This window comes from Musa acuminata, chromosome BXJ3-7 (assembly GCF_036884655.1).
Source record: "Musa acuminata AAA Group cultivar baxijiao chromosome BXJ3-7, Cavendish_Baxijiao_AAA, whole genome shotgun sequence".
NCBI classification, from domain to species: Eukaryota; Viridiplantae; Streptophyta; class Magnoliopsida; order Zingiberales; family Musaceae; genus Musa; species Musa acuminata.
In genome coordinates this window covers 40,260,730-40,285,284 of record NC_088355.1, presented here as the reverse complement: position 1 = coordinate 40,285,284, position 24,555 = coordinate 40,260,730, and the positions used below count along the sequence as shown (strand labels likewise).

At 36.2% G+C, this 24,555-nt stretch overlaps 4 protein-coding genes across 7 annotated transcripts; 3 read left to right on the top strand and 1 right to left on the bottom strand.

Annotated features, from left to right (window-relative positions):
• The first annotated feature begins 29 nt into the window (after positions 1–29).
• On the top strand, positions 30–2,453 carry LOC135643721 (protein transport protein Sec61 subunit beta-like). Its single transcript, XM_065161045.1, has 2 exons — positions 30–174; positions 2,088–2,453. Exon 2 carries the CDS (start codon positions 2,102–2,104, stop codon positions 2,339–2,341), a length of 240 nt encoding a protein of 79 aa, XP_065017117.1. The 5' UTR covers positions 30–174; positions 2,088–2,101; the 3' UTR covers positions 2,342–2,453.
• Positions 2,454–3,089: 636 nt separating this feature from the next.
• Positions 3,090–10,188, top strand: LOC103992707 (casein kinase 1-like protein 2). 2 transcript variants are annotated; one of them, XM_009412519.3, is made up of 14 exons: positions 3,090–3,627; positions 3,749–3,789; positions 4,281–4,350; positions 4,442–4,590; positions 5,048–5,143; positions 5,241–5,311; positions 6,125–6,186; positions 6,353–6,416; positions 6,566–6,650; positions 6,735–6,861; positions 6,989–7,071; positions 7,152–7,212; positions 7,545–7,690; positions 9,400–10,188. In XM_009412519.3, the coding sequence occupies exons 1-14, from the start codon at positions 3,552–3,554 to the stop codon at positions 9,688–9,690; spliced, it is 1,422 nt and encodes a 473-aa protein (XP_009410794.2). In that variant the 5' UTR covers positions 3,090–3,551; the 3' UTR covers positions 9,691–10,188. The 2 variants fall into 2 exon arrangements, with proteins under 2 accessions (XP_009410794.2, XP_065016090.1); XM_065160018.1 differs by having other exon boundaries at positions 3,401–3,627; positions 9,408–10,188.
• Positions 10,189–15,787: 5,599 nt separating this feature from the next.
• LOC103992706 (uncharacterized) lies at positions 15,788–18,440 on the bottom strand. 3 transcript variants are annotated; one of them, XM_009412516.3, is made up of 3 exons: positions 18,365–18,440; positions 17,668–17,946; positions 15,788–16,318 (listed from the first exon to the last, which is right to left on the bottom strand). In XM_009412516.3, exons 2-3 carry the CDS (start codon positions 17,930–17,932, stop codon positions 16,038–16,040), a joined length of 546 nt encoding a protein of 181 aa, XP_009410791.2. In that variant the 5' UTR covers positions 17,933–17,946; positions 18,365–18,440; the 3' UTR covers positions 15,788–16,037. The 3 variants fall into 3 exon arrangements, with proteins under 3 accessions (XP_009410791.2, XP_065015255.1, XP_065015254.1); XM_065159183.1 differs by having other exon boundaries at positions 17,668–17,906; positions 18,365–18,427; XM_065159182.1 differs by having other exon boundaries at positions 17,668–17,936; positions 18,365–18,424.
• Positions 18,441–19,922: 1,482 nt separating this feature from the next.
• Positions 19,923–23,796, top strand: LOC135643008 (large ribosomal subunit protein bL34m-like). The gene is made up of 3 exons (XM_065159504.1): positions 19,923–20,267; positions 22,344–22,443; positions 23,479–23,796. The coding sequence occupies exons 1-3, from the start codon at positions 19,997–19,999 to the stop codon at positions 23,549–23,551; spliced, it is 444 nt and encodes a 147-aa protein (XP_065015576.1). The 5' UTR covers positions 19,923–19,996; the 3' UTR covers positions 23,552–23,796.
• The last annotated feature ends 759 nt before the right edge of the window (positions 23,797–24,555 follow it).

Sequence of the window (24,555 nt, the reverse complement as noted above, 5' to 3'; positions counted from 1 at the left end):
CGGGCTTATTTAACGGGCCGGGCCGGGCAGCTACGTGTAACGTATTATTTGCCTACACGGGATGCACGTCCTCTTGTTTAGAGCCAGCAGAGTAGGAACCGAGTTGCGCCGCCTCCCGTCTTGTGGATCCTGCAGAGGAATCGAGTCGCGCCTCGCCGAGCAGTTCTCCTTCAGGTGCGTCTCTCTCGTTTTTCTGATATCTTCGACCGATTGATTGCTCATTCCCGACAAATCGCCATCTTGTTTTCGCTCATCAACCGATCGGTGGCACTGGGTTTCGTCTAGGGGCAGATCAAGTTCACGTCATCGCTTAATCGCTGCGTTCTTTATCTCTTTATTCCCTCTCCCTTTGTCCTCTTTAACCTGTCGAAGGTGCTTATTTGGCCTCGTATCTATTTCTTCTCTCGTTTGACTGCCAGATCTGTTTGGTTTTCCTTTTCTTCTTTAGATTTACGGCAAATTTCGACTCCGTGGTACGGGGCGTAGAGATCTGAAACTCTTGGTATTTGATTAGCAGATCTGCTTCCTGATTCGTGGGCGTTGATACTGTTTCGTGGGATTTTTTTCCTCTAAATTTTTTTCTTTGATTTCTGCTTTCAGATGGAGATGGGAATCCGTTCTTGGCCCAGTTAAGATTAATCATGTTAGAAACCAAGAAATATTGAAGGAATTGTTTTTTTGTTAATATCGAAAGGATTGTTAATTTCAAGAATATTATAATAAGTTTTTTTTTGGTTAAGAGTTGCAAGTTGATTTTTTTTCAGTATTTTTCTCGCATATGTAATTAATTTTGATAATACGCACACAATTAGGAAGTGGCAAGTTGAGTATAGCCTATCTATCACTTGTGTTATTGCAATCGAAGGCCTTGTGCCGAGGATCAACAGAGAATTGACCTTCTTTTAATGCATCCCACAAATTTCTTTAACAGTATGTTTCGTTTGGCCTCTTTGCTCACAGAGAGTAGTACTCTAATAATTTATCTTCCTCGTCAATTGGACGTTACAATTATGACAAAAACTTTGATTATTTATAATAATTGTCTAACTGAGGGAGAAGCAGATCGAGCTATCTTCTAATAATGTTTGCTTTTACTTAAATGTCTATGTGCAATGCAGTTTCTCTATCATCTTTTTGCATGTTACAGATTAGGCATTGTACACAATTCTATCGTTGTAGTTTGTATTTCACAATTCTAGTTAAACTGCTCATCTTCTTTAAGGTTTCGGTACACGTGATACGCCTGATAATGTACTAATACATTGAACTTCTTTACAAGTTGAACTAGATATTTGCTTAGTTGATTTGCTCAATTTCCTGTGAGTTACCATCTTTATGTGTGCAGTTTTCAATTTCTCAGCTTCTAATGCCAGTGTTACTGTCTGGCCAATATTAGGGGGTATAAATCCAAATTAATATAAATCCTGGCTGTCTGAGTTATATAACTTAATTCTTTGTGTTTGTCATTTAAACTTCTATTTTATATATCTTATATTCCTCCCTAAGGAACCACACTAGCGATTAAAGGAATCTTGGTGTGCTTGATAAATTTACCTGTTGTAAGTTTGATACGAGATTCTATATTTTACGTAATTACACTATATCATGCCTGCTTAAGATCCCCAGTAGTAATTCCATTCAATCGAATCGTTACCTTATGTTAGTTCCAATTCTTTTAGCTGGTGGAATGTTAACTGTTGCTGCTATCCATATCTTAGTAAGCAAACGCTTTAGTTTTTTATGAGTTAGACAATTTGTTACAGTGCCCAGCGTCAATATACTGGTCTAGTGTACGATGTTACCAGAACCAGAACATAAAGTATAGTAGTGTGAAGCTCACTGACAATCATAGCTTGCACAAAGGAACTAATCAACTTGGATTTGGTGATAGTTCACTTGTCTTTCCAATTACTGGTGTAGATGTGGCTACCTGGATATCCTTTTCTGCAATAATGTTGCAAGTCACTATGTCAACAACACAAATAAACCGATTTGCACAATCGGAACAAAAATAAAAAATATTATATCCTTCCCAAATAGAATGATTTATATTCTTTCTCGGTCTTACATTATTATCCATTTTCTAGATATCCGAGTAAAGATGGTGGCTAATGGCGAAGCACCAGCTAGGGGCAGCGCGGCAGCAGCTGCAAGCATACGGAGGAGGAGGACGGGTGGTGCAGCTGCAGCTGCAGGTGCCAATACGATGCTCCAGTTCTACACAGATGAGACAGCCGGCCGCAAAATGTCACCCAACACCGTCCTCATCATGAGCATTGGGTTTATTGCTATCGTTGCTGTCTTACATGTCTTTGGCAAGCTATATCGTGTTCCCAACTAGTCAAAGAATATCCCAAGTTTTGTAATTTCCTCAACTTTGACCAATTTAAACATATCGGAAAGCTCCGACCGACCGTGGAAATGCAATAATCAAATAGCATCCGTTTATTCAAGTGACCTTTACAGATTGCATTACCTTCTTTAAAATGATTGGAATATTAAAATTATATTGTTTCAGCTTGATCTTTGAGCAGCAGGGCACATCCTTGACCTCCAAAATTACATCTTAATAGGAGTTGATCGTCCTTGTATTAAATAGAACAGTCAAGTAGTATGGTAACATGATTTTATCCATCTTATTTGCGATGCATATGGGCACACATTATGACAACAAATTGGTGACTTTTTTGTGCGTATGGTTACACTTGGTAGTGGTCTTTGCTTTCTGATGTATACATGAGCTCACCCTTTGCCCATTCATTTCCCCTCTCCATGATATGATTTATGAATGGAAACCTACACATTTCGAAAGAGCATGTTGAAGAATTAGATTTATTTAATTACTTCATATTACTGTCTAAGTACTGAAATTTAAAGTTTGTAGCAGAAATTACATACATATCACATAATTTAATGAGATAATGTTAACTAAAAAATAAACAAAATCTATAAGATTGATCATTTGATATCCTACCAGAATTCAACCTTTTTATTATTATAATTCAAATTTAAAAATTCTAAAACTATTTAAATTATAATCTCAGAAATATTTCAAAATTAATCTGGGAAACGAGTTCTGAGAAATAATTATACTGCAGAACACGCGACAGTTGCGAACCCCCTCCTCCCGTCGCAGGCTATCAATGGATATCTATCTACCCTCACGAGACGGAGACAGGACTCGTGTAGTGTCCTGTCCGTTATCGCAACCGCGGCCTATATTGGATCAAAGCGTCCTCGACTGGGGATTCCCTTCCGCTTCCCGATCCCGCTGAAACCCTAATTAGTGGAGCGATTTCGTTTGATTTGGAGACCCTACGGCTCCGATCGACCTCAGATTCCATCTATGCTGCCATCGATTGATGGGTGCCGATCTCGTTTCTTGTCTCCGCGTCGTCGATTTATTGGGATTTTCTTCTGGCCTCGGGTGAACCGGTAGTGCTGCTTCGCGACATCGGCGGCGGAGGGGGGATTCTGTTACGAGTTTTGCTGCTCGGGTTACAACTCAGCTCGATTTGGGTGAGTCTCCTGCTTGTGACTGTGGTCGTCGGATGGAACCTCGCGTTGGGAACAAATTCCGCCTCGGTCGCAAGATCGGGAGCGGGTCCTTTGGGGAGATCTATTTAGGTGTGTAGTAGCTTTCTCCTCTTGATTGCTTCGGTTCAGAGCTATTCTCTGTAGTTTTTCTGTTGCAGGAACTCTAAAATTTGCTCCTCGGGGATGTTTGTGGTTGTCGTCTTGGTTGCAGGTACAAATATCCAAACGAACGAGGAAGTCGCAATTAAACTCGTGAGTGTAGCTTGTAGTCTCATCTATTTGCTGCCGGGAGTACGTCTTTCTGTTCGAAATTTTCAGTTGCTAAGGTGTTCAGTTAGATCGACATGATAGATTGGTATACAGATGATTTAGATTGGTCCATCAGCTTATTCTTGGCTACAGACTGTTTTTTTTTAAACATGCTACGATCTGGCAGCATTACTAGTATCGCTTGAAGCTCCCTGTTCACTTTTCCATTTGCTTTTTTCTGTTCTTTCTGTAATTTCACCATATTCTTCTATGTTTGCTCTGTATAATGAATATTTTTCTCTGTCGTTGATACTCATTTTCTGTTGAGTCCTCATATCCTGCATCGGTGGGAGTCTCATCTAACAAGGCCCCCTTATGTATCAGCTAAAATTTAATGTAGTTTGATTGAAGTTTAAAAATTTTATCCTCTGAATAACTTAATACTTGCAATGGTCTGAATAATTTTTTTCCCTATGAATTTTCCTATTTATCAGGAAAATGTCAAGACAAAGCATCCCCAATTGCTATATGAATCAAAGCTGTACAGGATTCTGCAAGGAGGAAGTAATGAAAATTTTGATTCCTTTTATTGTCTGGTGGTTTGGTTTCACTTTCTTAATCTGCGTTGTTTTCTTTTATTTATTTGTTTTGGCAGCTGGAATTCCAAATGTGAAATGGTTCGGTGTTGAGGGTGACTATAATGTGCTTGTGATGGACTTATTAGGACCAAGTCTTGAAGATCTTTTTAACTTTTGCAGCAGAAAACTCTCTCTAAAAACTGTTTTGATGCTTGCAGATCAAATGGTATGTTGTTGCTGTAATGCACATTTCTGAATTGACATGATATCCTGCTGTTCAATATTGGGAATATGCTTGATGTGTCCTTCATATCACCAAATCCCGCTTATTGGCAGCTTCCGCCACAGTCCTTTTTTTAGCATGTCTGATGCTATCACTTGATGTTTAGGTCTTTTCTACTCTTCCTTTTCCATTATATAAAGAATTCCTCTTTATTGGATATCTATCATATTCTTGTTTCCTAGCAACTCCATATGCATCAAATCTTCATTTTGTCATCAAATGAATGTTGTCTTTTCTTGAATTACTCCTTATCTTTGCCTTGTTTACCATAATGTGCTTATAATACTTTCGACTTTGCCATGCTAATTATGCATCTTCATACAGGCCCAACATTGTTGAATGGGGTTGTTTTGATTGCTATAATTTGCCATATCTAATGTAATATGATTTTCTGTGTCAGATTAATCGAGTGGAGTTTGTGCATTCTAAGTCCTTTTTGCACCGAGACATCAAACCAGATAATTTTCTAATGGGTCTTGGTAGACGTGCTAATCAGGTGTGCTTCTAAAATTCGAACTTTTACTGTCTGCTTATTAATTAATAATTGGGTTCATCTTATGCTCTACTGAGTTGACTTTTGTATTTCCATCTAGGTGTATATTATTGATTTTGGCCTTGCCAAGAAGTATAGGGACACTTCAACTCATCAGCATATTCCATATAGGTAAGATACAATCGACTAAGCAATTTGCTTAAGTATTCTGTTTTAGCTATTGCATCGACGTTCGAGTGGTAGACTTGTAAGTTTAGCTTTTTAAATCTCTCCTACATAATTTTCTATGAGTTGGGCTATTGTCTTCAAGATGGAGGCCAATGAAGATAGTGTTAATTTAGATGTGTAGTATGTTGATTTAGGATGCGGTAAAACTATCCGCTCCTTGTACATGTAGAGCTAGGAGACAATAAAGTTAGTCCTTGATGCTTCACAAACATGATTAATGATGAATCACTTAAATGGAAAATTGACACTAGTCAATATGACCAAGTGCACCTAAATTACCTATAAATGAAAATCACTTCTTTTTTTGAACTTCTGCTTATTTAACTACTGTACCTATGATGAAACAAATTTAAATGTTCATTTGTAATATTTTGACCTGATACATAATTTAACATCATCCAAGTACATTGCGTTTTTACAGCACGAACTTTTTGTATGTTTGAATCAAGATCAGGTGTTTGGATTACATGGTGTAAGATTTAGTTTTGGATCAGTATCATTCACACTATCCTTTCTTTTTAAAATTAGTAAGCACATCATCCAAGTTCCACGGATGGGGTTTTCTATAAGTCAAAAAACTTCTTTTAGCTGGAGTTTGAATCTCACTGGTTCCAGCGTAGTCTTCTGGTCAACTTTATCATTGAATTAGTATGACTGATGTGGTATTGCTTAGGAGCTATTCAGATCATATTGAATGTACTATTTCTGATCAGAAGTTACCTTCTTTTTCTTTCTTGTGTTATAATCTACTCACAGAGAGAACAAGAACTTGACTGGGACAGCAAGGTATGCAAGCGTGAACACACATCTTGGCATAGGTATGCGAATGTTTTCTTGTTTCTTTATTCTATTAGCATCTGCTTTTATAAGTTGATTAGTTTTAGTTTTTGGCTATTTTACTAGTATCTTCTGTATCTTCTGTGTCTTTGAAATTGTGTGGTTTTCTTGAATCTAGATTCTGACTGTTGTTTTTCCTCTGCTAAGAACAAAGCAGGAGGGATGATTTGGAATGTCTTGGATATGTTCTTATGTACTTTTTAAGAGGAAGGTCTGTTCTTTTGCATCTCACTGGTTCTTTATGTCAATTGTGCATCTCACTGATTCCAGCATGGTCTTTTGGATTTCACCCTAATTCATTTTTTAAGTTTCTAATGTATTTCAACTAGTGGTTTTTCTTTTTGTTTTTTGTGCTTTCAGCCTTCCATGGCAGGGTCTGAAAGCAGGAACCAAGAAGCAGAAGTATGAAAAAATTAGTGAAAAGAAAGTTGCCACGTCAATTGAGGCAAGCTCTTATATATGTCATGTCTTTGGGCTTTTATTCCTTTTGCCGATGGTTTTGATGATGGAAAATTTATTGTTCCCTTAGGCTTTATGTAGGGGATATCCATCAGAGTTTGCCTCATACTTCCATTATTGTCGTTCACTACGATTTGAGGACAAGCCTGATTACGGATATCTCAAGAGATTGTTTCGTGACCTTTTCATCCATGAAGGTTGGTTCACCTTCTATATATGTCAAGGATCGAGAATTTCTTCTATGGAATGATGACATGACTAATGGAAGTGAAGACTTTGTGAATCCATTGTAACAATCATTTTTTTTTAATCTATTGTCTGCAGGTTTCCAGTTTGATTATGTATTTGACTGGACCATTTTAAAGTATCAGCAGTCACAGATGTCTGGTGCTCCTCCACGTGCTATTGTTAAGTCCAATGCAGTTATTTATAAGTTTATTCCTTTTTACTTCCTGAACAAGTGGATAAGCTTTTCTACTATTTTTAGGGTTCAAGTGCGGAACCTAGCTCTGGCTTGGTTCCTGCCATTGCCAATGATAGGCAGTCAGGTGATCTGCTCTATTTCATTTCTGCATTCATCATTTCTTATATCTGTTGATTTGATGCTTATTATTGCTTATAATTGACTCCATTTCTAATCTTCTAAGAAGCTATTGCTTGTTTCTTTAATTTTCCTTTCTCGCACTTGGCTGTTTCATTGGCTTATGCTAATTGGTTGGTCAACTCTTAGAGTCCACCTTTGTTTTGGTTATTATATCCATACTGCACAGCTCTCAAAGCACAATTGTTTATAATCCATTACTATTGCTAGCTTATTGAAAAGAATTTAGTTATCCCATTTTCAGAGCTTGTAGGTTTACCTTTTTAAGATTGTGTTTAGGTGGTGAGGAAGGACAGACAAGTGGTTGGTTGGCAATGGACTCTTCTCATCGTGGACAAGTTACACAACCAGCTGTAACTGTAGGCAGCTTATCAAAGCAGAAATCTCCTATGGGGAATGATCCATCCTTCAGTAGAGAGGCTATTGTGAGTTTATTTATCTGACAGTACTTATAAGATTATAATTGTCTGAACTCGATCTTAAGCCTTCAATGTCAGGCCTTGTTATCTATCTAGCAAATGACATGTAAATGTATGCCTAGCAAGTGAGGCTCGGGCAAGGGAACATTTCCCTTGACTTATTATTGTTATTTCTTAAATGTTTTCATCCTTTGTGAATCATATGGTTAATGTAAACCATTTCTTCCTCAAAAGACTGTAGGTTATTTTAACTATTTTTTGTGCCAAGTCTTCAATATGTTTTATCTAGAGTCTGGCAGAAGTCTAAGATATCTTTTAACTTGATTTTTTTTAATCTAGATTGGCTTTCAAATCCTTTTAAGAGTTTTGACTTCCTAGTTTTACTACATTTGTAGTTGCTCCATTATTTGGATTATTAAGATCAGAAGACATCCTAGGAGTGTAACTAAAATTCATCTAGAAGTTTTTGGTTGAAAGAGCTCAATAATCTATATAAGAATTATGATAGAGTTTTTATACTATTCATATGTTTAATATTTATCCAAGTACCGCTTGGTATTTATACTCTTTAAGAGCCTATTTAAGTTAGAAGTAGGCAAGCAGCAAGTTGTCAATAATGTCTAGTATTTTTAAAGAAATTGTCATGGATCATTTATTATGACAATAATAAAAAGGAATAAAGGAAACGTGCATATAACTGTGTTGTCTGCATATGTGGTCCACCTGCACGACAAAGCCATGTTAACTTTACATTAAGTGATGATGAGTGTTCTTTACGTTCTCTGAACGTTGATTAGCTATTTTGTGTATCATCTGAATTTTTTTATGATTATATGATGTTGGTGAGGATTTTATTATGCTTTTGATTCTATAATTTAATTTGCTATGTCTTTCTTTAGGTTTTTTCTTTTTGATCCTTATGCTTTGTTCCTAGCCTCTAGTTCTTACTCCAGGTGCACGGTTTGCATAAATGCAACCTGTTTCTCTGGGTTACTCCAACTTCTTATTTCCTTAATTCTTTATACTTTGTCAATCTTCCTCCTGTTCTACCATGTCCTTATTGTATGATGGTTCCCTTCATTCTGTCACCATCACAGCTGTAATGCTTGCTTTCTGCATTAAAGGCCTGCATGCACATTTTTCCCATGGTTCTGTGAGTAATTTATAGGTCCAGAGAACCATGCTGAATTGCTGGAAATCAAATAATGGCCTCATGTGACTCTGACTATTACAGGGAAATTTGTAATCAAAGTTCACCATGACATAAATGGATTTTAAGGAACTTGAATTGTTAAAAATACTTGTATAGAAGTAAGATTGTGAAAGTGCAGCTGTTATGTGGAAATGATAAGTCCAAGCTTACCATGTTCTTTATACTACTGTTGGTGCTCAAAGTTTACAATGGTCTTCTAGCTTCAAAGTTCAGTCTCAAGCTGATCATCTGTTCTACTACACTTTAAAGCGAGGTACACGTGTTCAATTTTCATTAAGGTTAGTTGATCATGTAAAATTATCCATCCTTAGTCAATGACTGAGTTTGTTATCGATGATATATTTATTGATTTTAGATTGCTTGTAGCTTTGTCAAGGGATTTCAAAAGTTTAGATTTCTTGTGATTCATGAAACCCCAGATGCATGATTCTTCTAATACAGCCTTGTGATACATATATTGATTAATTTGTGTAATTCCTGATCTCGAACGGGTGCCTCTTAGTTTTCCAGTTCAGCATTTTTGGGACGGTCAAGCGGATCATCAAGGCGAGCTGCTGTTTCTAGTAGCAGAGACATCCTGGGCAGTGAGGCAGATCAAACTCGTAGTCGTACTGCAGAGGCCAGTCCAGGGACATTCCGTAAGGTGTCAAGTGCCCAGCAAAGCTCTCCAATTAGTTCTGCAGAGCACAAACATACTTCTGGACGGAATTCATTTACAATTAAGAACTATGAGACCACACTCAGAGGAATCGAGGCCTTTAATTTTGACAGCGAGGAAAGGGGCCAATTATAGCCGCAACCTCTTTTACATTCCTCTGTTGAAATCCATAAACTGAAGTGAGAGTAAACTTGGCACGGTTTTTCCCTTGTGTCATGAATGGGGAGCTACTTCTGAGTCGCTACAATTTGAAGCTGCTGATATTGAAGTGCCCACAAAGATGAAAAATGATATTGGGTCGAATCATCCCAGTAGCTGTTTGTATATTAGCCAAGAATATATGCTATGCCTCCGCTCCCCTGCTGTGTGATCGGTTGCCCTTGTTATCTCGTTATAATTCTTGGTGTTCATTGTGCTGATCAACATCACCTTTCAAGATTTACTGTGGACACTTTGCCTTCTACACGTGTATTAACCATGAGCCAGTTGTTGACTGTCTTTATAATTATACTGTTCGGGCTTTTGATGTTTATTAGCTAAGGTGGACGCTTGGTTATGCTGACATGTACACAAAGCACTTGGATCTTTCTTTGATATTAAATATTAGCCGCTGATAAACCAGTCTTTCTTGGATCTTTCGTTCTTGAACCTAGGATGATCTATGAACTCTTCAAATATTATTATTCATTTTAAGATATGTGGGAACTAGTTGTTCATTGATGTATTGTTGTAATACTTGGGAGTACGTAGACACTGAACAATTTGCAAGTAATTAGGTGAGCTCGAACAGAAAAAATGGCACAGCATCAACTTCTCTAGCTAATGGCACACAAGTCGTAATAGATCGTATATCATGTGGGCTCTTTCTCTACTTGAAGAGAATATTCGGAACTCAAACTTTGATGATTGCACAAAAGTCACACTATATCAAGTACTTCCAATGCCATACCAAGAATTTACATCAAAAGACATTGCCCAAAATAATGCCAGGCAAATCAAGTGAACTTGTCGAAACTAGCGTGCATGCCATTTGCTGGCTATGACTAGCATCGATTGGATGTCGAAGGCAATGGTACTCAGCGACGATGCAATGCGATAGTAGCTGGTGGGGGAAAACTCTATGGAGCGTGTTGTCATCGTTGACGGTGAGGACGACGGTTGGAGGTCGAGTTGATCGCGATCAAGCTGCTAGTCGGTGCACAATCGACAATGGTGAGGTTGCTAGTTAACGGCCTGAGAATAACCATACTATCATAGGCGGTAGAAGGCTGGTGCACCATCGATAAGACCCACACGCATGGGTTCAACAAAATGTACTGGTAGCGGTTGAGAGATGTTTTAGGGCTCGTTCCATTTTTAACTAAAATAATATTTTTATTACTTAGAAATTAGATAATTTTAATTTTGTGTCCTTAAATTTATTTTTTTAATTATACCTTTCATAAATCAAATATTTTCATTATATTTCCTAAATAAAATTATAATTTTGCCCTTTAAAAATTAATTTTTTAACTTATATCCTTAATTATAAAATTAAATAATTTAATTTATTATTAACCTAATCATACTATAATGATAGTTGAATTTTATAATTTAATATTCTTAAAAAAATAATAAATCAATAGAAGTAAAAATCTCAAAACTTAACCATGATATTGAGTAAATATAGGTTGATACTCCTTTATCATTTTATATTCAAGAGATTGTTATTCCTCAAATCACTAAAAGAATTGATAAAAGTGAATAATAAAAAAATATTGATTAACTCCTATACGATATTAATATTGTCACAAACAATCTTGTAGAAGATCTAAAAAGAAAAAAAAAACTTATTATTTTTTATTATTATGTGATATATGTATAGGAATTAGATTATGATATACGAATAAAAAAGATCTTTGATTGTTTTTATATGAAAAGTAACAATTCTAAAAGATGATATAATATAATGAAAAAAGAGTTAAAATCAATAGACCATAATGGTGTCTAATAATTCATTGAATTACTTAATAATTATAAAAAAAAGTATGTTATATAAATTTGACTCAAAGGATAATATTAAACAATATAATGGTTAAACTTGTGATTAAAAATTACTCATAAGGAATATATCGATCCTAATGAGATATTTTTTTTTAGTTTTTTAAATGAACTCGTTAACGATCGTCATGACGGCTTATGACTTTAAGTTGATGTGAAAATAAATTTTCTGAATAGAGATATAGATTTATATAGATTAGCTTAAATGATTCAAATATAAGAAATATAAAATTTAAAATACAAATTTAGAAAATATATTTATGCTCATAAGTAAGCTTTTATATAATGGTATATAAAGTTTCTTGACATCATTACTTTCTTTAGATTTAAGAAAATACTATTAATTAGTATTTATATATGAAGTAAAAGTAAGTTTATTATATTAGTTTGGATAATATTTTGCTTGCTAGTGATCTTGATTTATTTAAGAAGAATTTTAAAATAATTGATATGAATAAAATGGCTTATGTTATTAACATTAATATATTTAAAAATAGATGTTAAAGTTTGCTAATATTATTTTAGAAATGATATATTGATTGAGTATTAAAGAGATTTAGTATATAACTTTGTTCAGCAAATGATAAAAGTAAAAAAAATTCAATCAAAACAAATGTTTTTAAAATAACTTAGAAATAATCAAACAAAGAAAAATATTCATTATGTATGCATAATTAAAAATCTATTATATGCTCAAGTCTATACCAGACCAAATATCAATTTTATACCTGAAATACTTAATAGATATTAGAATTACTTGGGAATAATACACAAAAATAATAAAATAATAAAATATCTAAGATGGACCAAGGATTGTATGCTCATATGTATAAAATTAGATTAGCTTAAAATGATGATATTTTTAATTATTGATTCTCTAAATTACCTTGATGATATGAAGTCTATTTTATATTTTATAATTATTAGTTGAAAAGATAATTTATAGGAGAAAATAAAAAATATTATATTATATTATCAAAAATAAAAACTGATTTTATAGTATATTTTGTCGTCACTAATCAAGCTTTATAAATATGAAATTTTATCTTAGGATATGGTCCGATCAAACTTAATTGTCAAGTCGTTAAAGATATTTTATGTTATATCATAATCATTTTCTTCTCTAAAAATAACAATATGTATTATGGTAAAAGGTATTTAATGGTTATAGAAAGAGTCCATAAACAATTAATATTAATTAATAATTTAAGTTTTACTATATTAAATACTGATTTATTCACTAATGCTTTGCAATCTAAAATGTTTGAAAAAATATATTATTATGATTAAGTTTGTGAGTGATCTATAAAAGATATAGTGATTTATGTTTGAATAGATATTATAATTGATATTTTATTTATATAATTAAAATTATTTATTTTTACTATCTTGTTTACTTTTATATATGTACATATTATAGTATAATATAATTATTTAAATAAGATAAATTATAAGGATCATTTTGGACTATATTAGGAAGAGCTAATTGTATTATGGTATATAGAACAAAGTATAATATTTATGACATAATCATTATAACTCGCATTAATAGTCAAACATAATATGATATTATTATATATATTAGCTTTATTTGCTTGTTTTATAAAATTCATATGCACATATAAAACTTTTTTTAAGTTTCAAAATAAAATTTAATTAAAATTATTTTAAAATAAAATTTTATTTATTTATTTTAATTTTACATTTTTAATATTTTATCAATTAATGAGAATGTTAATATATGTGATCATCTCTAAATTTATAAAAGGATACGACCTCTAAAAAAATTAGTTATTAAGATATTATAAATCTTCTCTCTTCTTCTTTTTATTCCTAATCTATTATATGCAAATCAGTATCATTATAACTTTTGGATTTGATAACAGTACATTTATATGCATCATAAATTTGATACATTATTATTTAATTTTAATTTTTAATATTATTTTTTTAATAATATTTTGATGCTTGCAGACTGTTCTTCTTCATGCTTTTCTTTTACTCCTAGACATTGCATTTGACATTTTAGAAGAGGAAACTGTAACATTTGTGCTAATTTGGGAAAACTAAAGGTACGGAGAATAGGAATCATAGTGAACATTGAGACGGCTGATTCCGAGTCGAGAGTTGGATTGGGCACGTTGATTAGCTACCGTAGAGGGCTAAAGGTGGCCTCTTCAAATCCCAGGAGTCATAGTGAGCATCATCGAGACGGCCGATTCCGAGTCGGTGTCTTCGACTCTCCCAAGCTGAGAGTTGGATTGGGGACGCTGATTGGCTACCGTGCAGGGCTAATGGCGGTCTCTCCAAATCCTATACGGGATAGAACTCCTACGAGTTCCCCTCGTCCGACCGTCCATTCATGAAAGAAAACCTTCCTGCTTCGACGATATCTCGTTCGCTCCAACTCCGAACAAGTGTGGGAAAAGTATTGCCTCTTAGCAACAAACCCCTCGCCTCCTCCATAAATACTAGTTTATCTCCTCTTTCCTCAAGATTCTTTCCTTCTTCCTCTCTGTCTCACGCTAGTCTCGAGTTTGGATATCAGCGATGACGAGGTACACCGATGGCGAGGATTGGTACGACTGCACAGAGTTTGAGGGGATCCTCTTCACCGTGACTGCCGACGAGAAGGTGGCCATCGTGGACGTGCTCCCTGCTGCTGAGGTCGCTGCCAACGACAAGGCAGAGTTGCAACATCCTACTGTTGTGGTGATCGTCATGGAGACAGAGACGTACTACGATGGGAGCACCGGTTTATGGAAGCATTTCTTCGACGTGGAGTTGGATGATTCGATGTTGACGCTGAAAGTGTCCGTCTCCGGGAGGCACATCAAGGAAATCGTTCACTTCGGCTGAAGCTTTTCTTCCTTGATCGCTGATCGATCGACTCCCGTGCATGCATCTGGCGACGCTCTTTGCGACTTCTGCCACCGTTTTCTGTTTTCTTCTTCTTTACGATTCCCCAATCACGGTGGGAAGCAGATTTTGTTCGGTTCAGCGTAGTTCTTTCGACATGAACTTAATTGTTCAGTTCACGGCGAGACACCCACCTTTCAGTGACATATCGTTCTGTTCTTAGATGTTACGTACGCAGTGTGCATGTTCCTAATTTTGGATCCTGTCGACGTTGACAGAGGTATGCATGGTCGTGGTCAAACCAATGGGCGAAAAGAGAGGGCTGGCGCTTGCCAAGGATCACAAAGTTGACCCAGTCAATCTCCTTCCTTCGGCTGATACGGCACATTATCACGTAGTTGCTATTTTGACCATTCCTCCTCTTGTTCTTGCCCTCTTCTTCTTCCTCCGTTCAGTTTTAAGCTGACCTATAGAGACCCTCCTGCCTTCACCGTACCGGAGAGAGAGAGAGAGAGAGAGAGAGAGGAATGGCTTGTCAGAAGCTGAATGCGGTGCTGCTCCTGTGCACACTACTGGTTGTTTCGCACCTGGGGAGGAGCGAGGCTGGCCAGAACTGCTTCTGCGAGTGCATGAAGAAATGCATTCCGGTGGGGATGTTGAGCCTGGAAGAATGCGCCAAGGAGTGCGACGAGGCATGTAGGAAACTAGGGTTCGACGGGGAACCTCGAGGAGGGATGGAGTTCTGTAGAAAGTTGGGAAGTTAGACCATCATCTTACCCTGCTTTGCATCATCTCCATGCTTCTGTTTGTGAGTGTTTGATGATTTCTGCCCCACCCCCTTCCGTTTATGCTTGAATCCACCGTGTTCATGTCGCATTCATCTTGCGGTTTGCATTCTACGTTGGTTTTCTGATCACGCGTCACCACCACAATCCCTTTTATCCCGACGGGTTACGATGATCGTGAGCAGAGAGGAACAACAAAGAACATCAGAAGATGCACAATTCTTTCTCTAGCTTGAGGCCTAATTAATCCATGCAGAAAATAATGTAAGAACACCAAAATCTTTGCAGGTGTTGTGTTGTTGTTCCTTCCATTCATATAGAATGAGATGGTCTCATGAAAGCAAATTAGAACAGAACATGCAACATTGCCGGATCGTTAGTGAGCTAAAAGGTATTTTTACAGTGCAATTTTGCCTATTCCAGACGAGCTCTCTAATCTCTTTCTCGTGTGATGAAGAACAGAACACCAATGAAATTAATGATCAATTTAGTGTGGATTGTCGAACCATGCAGAAACACAAATGGCGTTGTCACAAAGAAACTAAACATTTATACAAAGAGACTTGACATTTATGATATGAACATCGTCACAAAGAAAGATCCAACATCTTATAAATCCCCCTACTCTTTGAAACCAAGATCAGACATGTTCCTTGACAACAAATTGATTGATTCTGCAAGCAAACCAGAATGTGAACTGTTTGCAGGACCTCATACTTTTCGCTGCACAAATAACCGCACAAGCAATTTGTCGATTTATGGGAAACCAATCAGCAAAACTCACATAGAACTTTACAGCTAATCTCTCTTTCGGCTACGAGGAGAGCAGAATTTACCAAAACATTTTGCAAGGAATTCCCAGAATCCATCTTTCTTCTTTTGTGGCTTACTGTTGGATTCATCTTTTGGATGCATAGTGTCCACGATAGCTTCGATTTCTTCCTTGGCTCGTTCAAACACGTTTGGGCCTTTGACTTTATCAATAGGAGTGTCCTCATCAATATCATCACTCATGCCATGGGTCTCCTTATGATGTGTTTTCTCCTTGTGCAGAGGTTCTTCAGTCCCTTCCTTTGACCCTGTAAGTAAATTGGATGATTTCACATTGTTTATCATGAAAAACAACAAAGCCCAGTAGAATTAGGTGATTAGTCTACCATATACTCTCATCAACTAAGATAATAACTAGAACCAGTAACAAATCCAATAACATTGGACTATCTTGACCAAGCACCACTCTAACCCCAACCAGCTAAAGAAGATACCACCGGTAGACAACCAAAGACAACTATCAAGTTATTTTATTACAGAGGAAGAAAGCTTGTCAAAATATAAAAAAAGATAGGTGTTCCTTTTCTCAAAACTAATGTTACAACATTAGAACAAATCAGATACCACCAGCTAATGCAGATACCACCGGTAGACAACCAAAGACAACTATCAAGTTATTTTATTACAGAGGAAGAAAGCTTGTCAAAACTATTAAAACAAAATAGTTGTTCCTTTCCTCGAAACTAATGTTACAACATTAGAACAAATCAGATACCACCAGCTAATGCAGATACCACCGGTAGACAACCAAAGACAACTATCAAGTTATTTTATTACAGAGGAAGAAAGCTTGTCAAAACTATTAAAACAAAATAGTTGTTCCTTTCCTCAAAACTAATGTTACAACACTAGAACAAATCAGATACCACCAGCTAAAGCAGATACTGCCAGTTGACAACCCAAGACAACTATCAAGTTATTTTATTACAGAGGAAGAAAGCTTGTCAAAATTATTATAAAAAAATGTGTTCTTTTTCTCAAAACTAATGTTACAACATTAGAACAAAACCTAAGAATAATACAACATGATTTCAAGCAGCATGCACAAGTCAACATAGACCGCCAGCCGATTTAGATTAATATCTTTTATATGAGCTTCAAGTAATCATGAGATATAGAACGAGATTTATTAAAATCCAATGTAATATTTTGATAAATACATCTAGCTGATTCTGATAGTGAAGTCTACCTTCCAACTTAAACAAATTCAGTGGGAGATCCTATCTGAATCCCACTTCAGAAATTAAAGAGAACTAAGTGCCAGTGAAGTAAGCATAGCAGCAATCTCTGATGAGCCAGTATCTTAAGTGAACTCACGATGAAACTCCTAAGTACTTTGATAATCTATTTACTCCATGAAGGAAATTACGGTGTGCAGGATAATAGAAATAATCTTTCCTATCTTCTATCACAGGAATCCTCTTGCCAAGAAGGAAATCCAAAAATCACTCTCAAGTTTTTGGTGCGGGGAATTGAGAGTTTTTCATTTGACTAAAATAGTCTCATTAGCATGGCCATTCCTGCAATGCGCATTCCCTTACTTGCCTTTGATCAACCGGCCTGAAACAAAGAGACTCGATTATGTATAGAGAATTACCATCTTTCTTTGCATGTTGCTCATGATCTGGGGTTCTCTTCGAGTGGATAGTCTCTACAAGGGCCTCGATCTCTTCCTTTGCTCGTTCAAACACATTGGGAGCTTTGACTTTGTCCATCGGTGTGCTCTCGTCGATGTCATTGCTCCTTCCATGAGTCTCCCAGTCATGGGTTCTATCCTTATCCATGATCACTTGTGTCTTCTTTCCCCCTCTAGTAACGATCAAAATCCTTTCACTCCTTATCGAATGGGTTCCAAAAATCATATCACTATTAGATCCTTGGAGGAAAAAACACAAACAGAACATCGGTCATGTAAAAAGATGCAAACAAATCTATAATGTAATGGAAAATACGAACTTTAAATTAAAATATGCCACTAATGAAATATTGATATATTGATAAGCACTGAAAAAACAAATGAATCTCTGGCCAATCAACTCTTTCAGAATCATAATGCAGACTTCGAGAAATAATAAGCATAAACGACTCGACTCTCATCTAAATCGATGATCATTAGAACACAATCCACTCCAGAAGGAAGAAAAGAAAACGATTTTGACCATTGGATCATTCGCCACGTGAGATAAGAGGCAGTAACTTCGAAGACAATAGGTTCAACAGCGCAGGAAGAAGGCGACAGGAAGGCCCTAAAACCGGACCGAGCGATAATTGGAGTTTAAGATGGGAGCGATCACCTGGTCTTCGATCGACGAAAGAACGGATTAGGGGAAGCTCCAGAGATGGGAGCTGGTTTATAAACCTAAAGATGCGTTCGCGAGAAGCTGCGAGGTGAGTTACAATTATATTCTTCGTTCCGACCTTACTTTCCTACGATGGAAGATGCGACCGCAATTACCTGCGAAACGTTGTTGGGGTTTTGAATGCGTCTGCGTGTTGCCATCCCGGCTGGCATACGCGGCTTCTCTCCATGCTCAGTATCATTTCGACTAATTTTGGTACTCCGTTTGGCCATTAAGGCTACTAAGGTATAATTCTTGCTCTGCTACTACGATACGTAAAAGTTCGATGTGGTTAGGCATATTCTGATGTCGCCCCCATAATAATAATCAAAGCAGACTAATATGGTGCATTACATCGATGCGACACTCGAATTCGAATGGGATGACAGCTTGCTCTCACGTTGTGTGAGGTCGTATATAACGACATCGTAAAGTACAAAGCCATTTCAGAAAGCTTGGATCGATGCCATGCAGCGTCACTCCATGCATGTCAATCGATGCCCGCATAGAAGGTAACGAGCCGATCGTCCGAGGAGTATTAACAGACCATGTATGATTGACCATCTTTCGTAGGTATAAAATCTAACCTCCTGACTGGTATGAAGGGTGAAACTTTGAATACTCAAACTTCCTCTAACACCACTTAATACTGATTTAAGCTTTAGACTAGTCAAGTCAAAAAATCCTTCCTCCTGACTTCGACCTATGTGTAGAAACTTGGTAAGGAAGGAGCAACAATTTGACGGGTGAGGAAGAGCAACTCCTTGCTCTATATCAAATTAATTCCGGAGACGAAGCTTGGATATAACCTGACATCGATCACTATGCACACTTAAGATCAATTCTGGAGATGTACTGACCCATCGATCAGACATAAAATTGCTCCACGTGATATATTAGTGTTCTGAAATATAACAATAATATTTGAATTATTTTATTCATACAAGTTTAAACTTAAAGATTTTATATATATATCCATTCAATATGGTTTAACATTTTCCAAAGATCAAAAGAAACACTAAAAATAATTATTTTACATATATATTCATATGCACTTTAAAATAGTATATTAGTCGTTATAAGTTTTACTATAGCATATGTATACATGTTAAAATTATCCGTAGATGTCATTGTGACTAACGGGTATCCATTAGACCATGAGTATATAATATTGGTTAAAATATGTAAAAATATATAGTAACTTTTATATTTTTAATGAATACTAATATAAATTAGCGTTTTAAGTAACCACTAATTTATATGTATTTTTATTTTTCAATAACTAATATATACTGGCTAATATATTACTACGATAATGATGGATTCTTAAGGGATTTATGAACAATTTCAAAAGATCAAATATCATCTTTTTTTACTGAATTATATATATATATATATATATATATGAAAATATTAATTATTTTAACTGATAAAAAATTTAATGGTATATCCTAAAATTTTAGGTTCGAATCCCGTTTTGGTCATTTAGTCTTTCTGAAAACACTTAGATGTCCTTTACTTCTGTCAACACTACACTGCAGAAATGAATCAAGACAAGTAGGGCATCTTGTCCCGCTGGATCAGGAAATGTCGTCCAAAACCCTAGCTCGTGCCGGAGCTTCTCTCATCGATCGCTTCTTCGTCTTCCATCCGCCGAAGCCAAGCAATACATTCCTTCTACCTCGGATCTCTTCGCAACCTCCGGTTCGGTGCTTTGCGGAGAAATTCCTCGCCGCTCGGTCCCCGCCGCCGGGATCCGTAGGAGGAGGAGACGCCGAAAGCCTAAAGATTTTGGCGTCCTCCCAAGGCATCGTCTTTCCGTGCGGCCTTCCGTCTCTCCGCTTCTTCATTGACGAAGGTGAGATCATTCACTTTTGGAGAAATAGATCACATCGACTCATTCTAACTTACTATAGTGTGTCTGCCCACGTTGTGTTGCTTCTCATGGAGTTAGTAAAAATTGTCACTTTGATAGGCTTTGGCAGAATCCTGTTTGGTTGAGATGTAATGTTTTTTCTTTGTTATTATATTTGATAATGTCTCCAATGTCTGTCATGCTGTTCGCTAGCTTCCTCTTGATGAATTATGTGAGAATACATTTTTTGTGTATGGTTGGTTGTGGGATTATTAGCTATACATTGGCTAGGTGGCTCTATTGCACTGCGTCTGCTGAAGTCCTTCAATTCCAGTAACAGTGCAATCAAAAAGACAATAGATTTGGATTGTGAAATTAACTTTTTGTAATTAGTTTTTCTCTTTACTTCTTAAATCACTAGATGCACCATGGACCTTAACCACCATTAACATTTTTCTGATACTTTCATGACTGATTACCTCTAAAAGACTATCGGATTTGCTTTTTGCCTACTTTCCATGTGACCACTTTGTGAATAATGCTACAGTTCTTGGTGAATCAGAGCTGCAAAAATCTGAACTTTGTTTGCGATTTACTTCTATGTAGATCTAGATCTCATATCAGTAAATGCTAGGTTTTTGAACCATTACAATATTGAAGCTTGAGAAAGGAACACAAAAAATATATATCGGTTTTTTAAGAGAATCATAATGTTTTTAAGAAATCAGAAGTGAATGATGTTTCTGAAACTTGTGTGGTTATGGCTTCATTATTTAACTGCACATTTTTGTTTTTGGAACACAAATGAGAAAATCTCAGTAATTTGTGGAGGAGAAAACTAATTGATTAATGAAATCATATTCAATTTTAAATGTCTTTTTAAGTTCTAATAGTTTGTTTCTCCTCTCAATCAAAAGTGTAATTCATATTCTCATGGATATTTGGATAAGTTTTCCTGGATGACTTTTTTAGCTTAATTGATGGAGAACTGATGTATCCCATTAAGATTCATCCGAATATGGGTTTTTGGTAGAAGAGGAAAAAAATGGTGGCCCAATGCACAGTCAACTGCAAATGTAAATTTTGAGGAGAAGAATCAATGTATGTTTTCCTATACTTGCAAGTAGCGAGGTTTTCTCATAGCTTGAATCTTAGTCATCCAGATTGCAAAGGAGAAATTTTACCATTGAACCAAATGTCACCCTCTAATAGTTACCGACACAAGAATGGTGAATTTGACTTTGGGTTTTGGTGCAACTTAATAATTGCTGATACAAGAACGATCAACTGCTTACCCTGCATTTGTTTTGTTTGAAAGTTAAATGTTCAAATTATAATGGCATGCCTTAGGCAGTAGTAGAACTTTCTTATCTCTGGTGATGTATAACAGAGCATTTTATGCATAGCTGTCAGATTGAGATATTGAATTCCTTTAGAAATGAAAACAATTGTATTTTAAGGTGAAACTTTTGGTTGGCCAAAGTTGCTATTGTAGGGAAATAGATTATCAATAGTAAGCTTGTGTGGCATTTGTGGATATTCTCTTTATAAACAAGTAGATGGCATTCTGAGACTTCTCACTGTGCTTAAGTTAGTTCATCATTTCCTTGTTAACTATATCTCAAGACCTTTGTATTAGTGGATCAGGTATGGTCCGTAATACACCATGCCAATTACCTTGGGATTTTTTGAGGGGTTTTTGGTGTCTGAAGTCGCAGTTTGGTTAAACTATCTACATTGGCTTATGCTGGCCATGGGAGTTTCAATCATGTGTCCTCAAAATTGATGAGTTCTGTTCACAATTTATAACTGGTCTCTATGCCAATTAAGCATGTAAGCTCTCCATTCACATAAAGTATAAATTTTGTTGTGACGATACTCTTGTTCTTAAATTCAATGCTTGAATTTACTAGTGGATGTATGTAAAACTTAAATAGTTGGAAACATAACTCGCAACCCTTTCATCTGTTCAATGCAAATGATTCATTTTGTTAAAAAATATTTTTTGCAAATGTGGGGATTCTTTTTATTGTTTGTATCTCAAATACCGGTGTGCTGATCCTGATGTCTGTTCCATAGGACATGATGATTTGACAAATGAGCGACTGCATTTGCTTCCGAAAAGAACTTACCAGCCAAGCCACATTAAGCGCAAGAGGGCTCATGGTTACCTTGCACGGTCTCTCTCTCTCTCTCTCTCTCACACACACACACACACACACACCACCTTAATTGGTTTTAATGATATATAGTATGTCATGGTTGAAGTATGCCATGATTTACAAGCAAGCATCTGTCTTGGTAGTCAAACCTTTTACTTGTATCATACTCATCAAATACATGCCTTTAAGAGGACTCATGGTTATGTTGCCTCTCTAGGTTTCCTAGCCCTGCCTGAGCACCAAGGCGAGTGTCTGACTCCTGAATGCCTCTTGACAGCACTGATTAGTTGGTGACATGTTTGAAACATTTTAGATGATATCCACTGGTGGTAGTAGTGGCAGCTACAACAAGAATATGTTGATGATTAAAACAACATTTCTTCCATAAAAAGCAAAAAAGGAAACATAACCATCACCAAGAAGTAGCTTTTTTACTTCACCCTTTTTCTGAAAATGTATTACAAACAATCAGTATTTTACAGAAGTTTTTTTTAAATGAAGAGCTATTAAAGATCTTTGCATGAGCTAAGCGAAACGTGTATAGGGTTATGTTTGTGGTGGTGGTGGAAACATTTTAGATGATATACACTGGTGGTATAGTGGCAGCTACAACAAGAATGTGTTCATGATTAAAATAGCATTTCTTCCATAAAAGGCAAAAAGGAAACATAACCATCACCAAGAAGTAGCTTTTTAACTTCTCCCTTTTTCTGAAAATGTATTACAGATAATCAGTATTTTATAGAAGTTTTTCTTTTTTAAATTGAAGAGCTATTATAGATCTTTGCATGAGCTAAGCGAAAGGTGTATAGTGTTTCTCTGTAACCCTCTAAATGCTCATAACATCTCATTTACCTTGGTAGATTCAAAGGGCCTTTTCTGCAGTAACCTTGTGTTTATTTTTTTTTACCCTCTTGATAACAACTAGTTCTTTTATCCAACTTTTATGCTTTTTCGTGATTGCTTATTCTCTGGATTGAGTTATGGTTCCATTTGTGAATTCATTGGTAAAAGTGCTTCCCTTTGACACGTCACATCCATTTCTTATGCAGAAAGGCAACCAAGGGTGGGCGTAAGGTCATTGCTCGCAGAATAGCAAAAGGTCGGCAAAGGATTGCTGTTTAAGACGCTGTAACAGTTGGTATGGAATCATGCATTGGCAATTTTAAGTCACTATTATCAGAGATGTGTAAGGTCAGATTGTTAGTACTGCAATAAAGTTTTTTCCATGTTACAAATGGTTAAGCTATGTTTGCCACTATGAATTGTTTGCATGCTTTCGTTTCAAGCTTAACCATTTTAGCCAGCATTTGTCAGCCTTCTGTACTGTGGAATTTTCCATCCATTGAACTGTCCATGCTTTCAGTCTCTTTTTGAATGTTACTTGGGGAATTTTGGTTTTCGATTACACAAATATAGTTTTGTGAAGAGAATTGCATGTAGAAGCTCAAGGAGAAATATGAACATGGCCTTAACAGGCAAAACCTCCAGCTTTTATCTTGGTTCTCATTGCTGCAAATAGGTTATGGGTCCAACTTCCATACGCCCAGTGGGACAGTGATGATGAGGCTTCCCTTCATGTATCTGCTCTTAGAAAGGCTCCAAGTTGTCTACATGTTCCTACAACCTACAAAATTAGAGTAAGATTTTATCGTCGATGACCCACTCATCCAAAATTAGAGTAAGAATATGACTTGTTCTTGAATTATTCTATTTTTCCAAGTAAACATTTAATTGAGATATCATTCAAATAACCCTATCATATTTTCCACCTATCATTCAAGTCTTTTCATTAACAATTGTTGGATGGTCACTTACACACCCTGAAAAAGGGTGATAAATCAAGTCTTTAAGGATCCGTAAACGAAAAAAAGAGTTGGATATCTTAACTTGGTCTTCACCTACGGTGGTATCTGCTGAACTCAAATCAATGAAACAATCATGAAGTGCTATAATTTATATTATCCCAATCATACGAGGAATGACTAAGGCGAGCACCATCCTCCACGGTCACGCATCATCCTTTCCGTCCTCCCCACTCGTAATCCTACTACTACTACCACTTGGCACATCAAAGGTAGTACGTCTCATCCGACAGCCAACTCTATGACTGAAAAGTTCACCCACTA

What these genes read in the sequence shown, in the direction of transcription:
- LOC103992706 (XM_009412516.3), bottom strand. Translation starts at nt 17,932, where the DNA reads ATGATTTTTGGAACCCATTCGATAAGGAGTGAAAGGATTTTGATCGTT. An exon ending in GCAACATGCAAAGAAAGATG is followed by an intron (nt 16,319 to 17,667) that starts GTAATTCTCTAT and finishes ATTTACTTACAG; the next exon opens with GGTCAAAGGAAGGGACTGAA.
- LOC103992707 (XM_009412519.3), top strand. Translation starts at nt 3,552, where the DNA reads ATGGAACCTCGCGTTGGGAACAAATTCCGCCTCGGTCGCAAGATCGGG. An exon ending in CTTTGGGGAGATCTATTTAG is followed by an intron (nt 3,628 to 3,748) that starts GTGTGTAGTAGC and finishes TCTTGGTTGCAG; the next exon opens with GTACAAATATCCAAACGAAC. An exon ending in TGCCAATGATAGGCAGTCAG is followed by an intron (nt 7,213 to 7,544) that starts GTGATCTGCTCT and finishes GATTGTGTTTAG; the next exon opens with GTGGTGAGGAAGGACAGACA.
- LOC135643008 (XM_065159504.1), top strand. Translation starts at nt 19,997, where the DNA reads ATGTCGTCCAAAACCCTAGCTCGTGCCGGAGCTTCTCTCATCGATCGC. An exon ending in CCGCTTCTTCATTGACGAAG is followed by an intron (nt 20,268 to 22,343) that starts GTGAGATCATTC and finishes TCTGTTCCATAG; the next exon opens with GACATGATGATTTGACAAAT. An exon ending in GCTCATGGTTACCTTGCACG is followed by an intron (nt 22,444 to 23,478) that starts GTCTCTCTCTCT and finishes TTTCTTATGCAG; the next exon opens with AAAGGCAACCAAGGGTGGGC.
- LOC135643721 (XM_065161045.1), top strand. Translation starts at nt 2,102, where the DNA reads ATGGTGGCTAATGGCGAAGCACCAGCTAGGGGCAGCGCGGCAGCAGCT.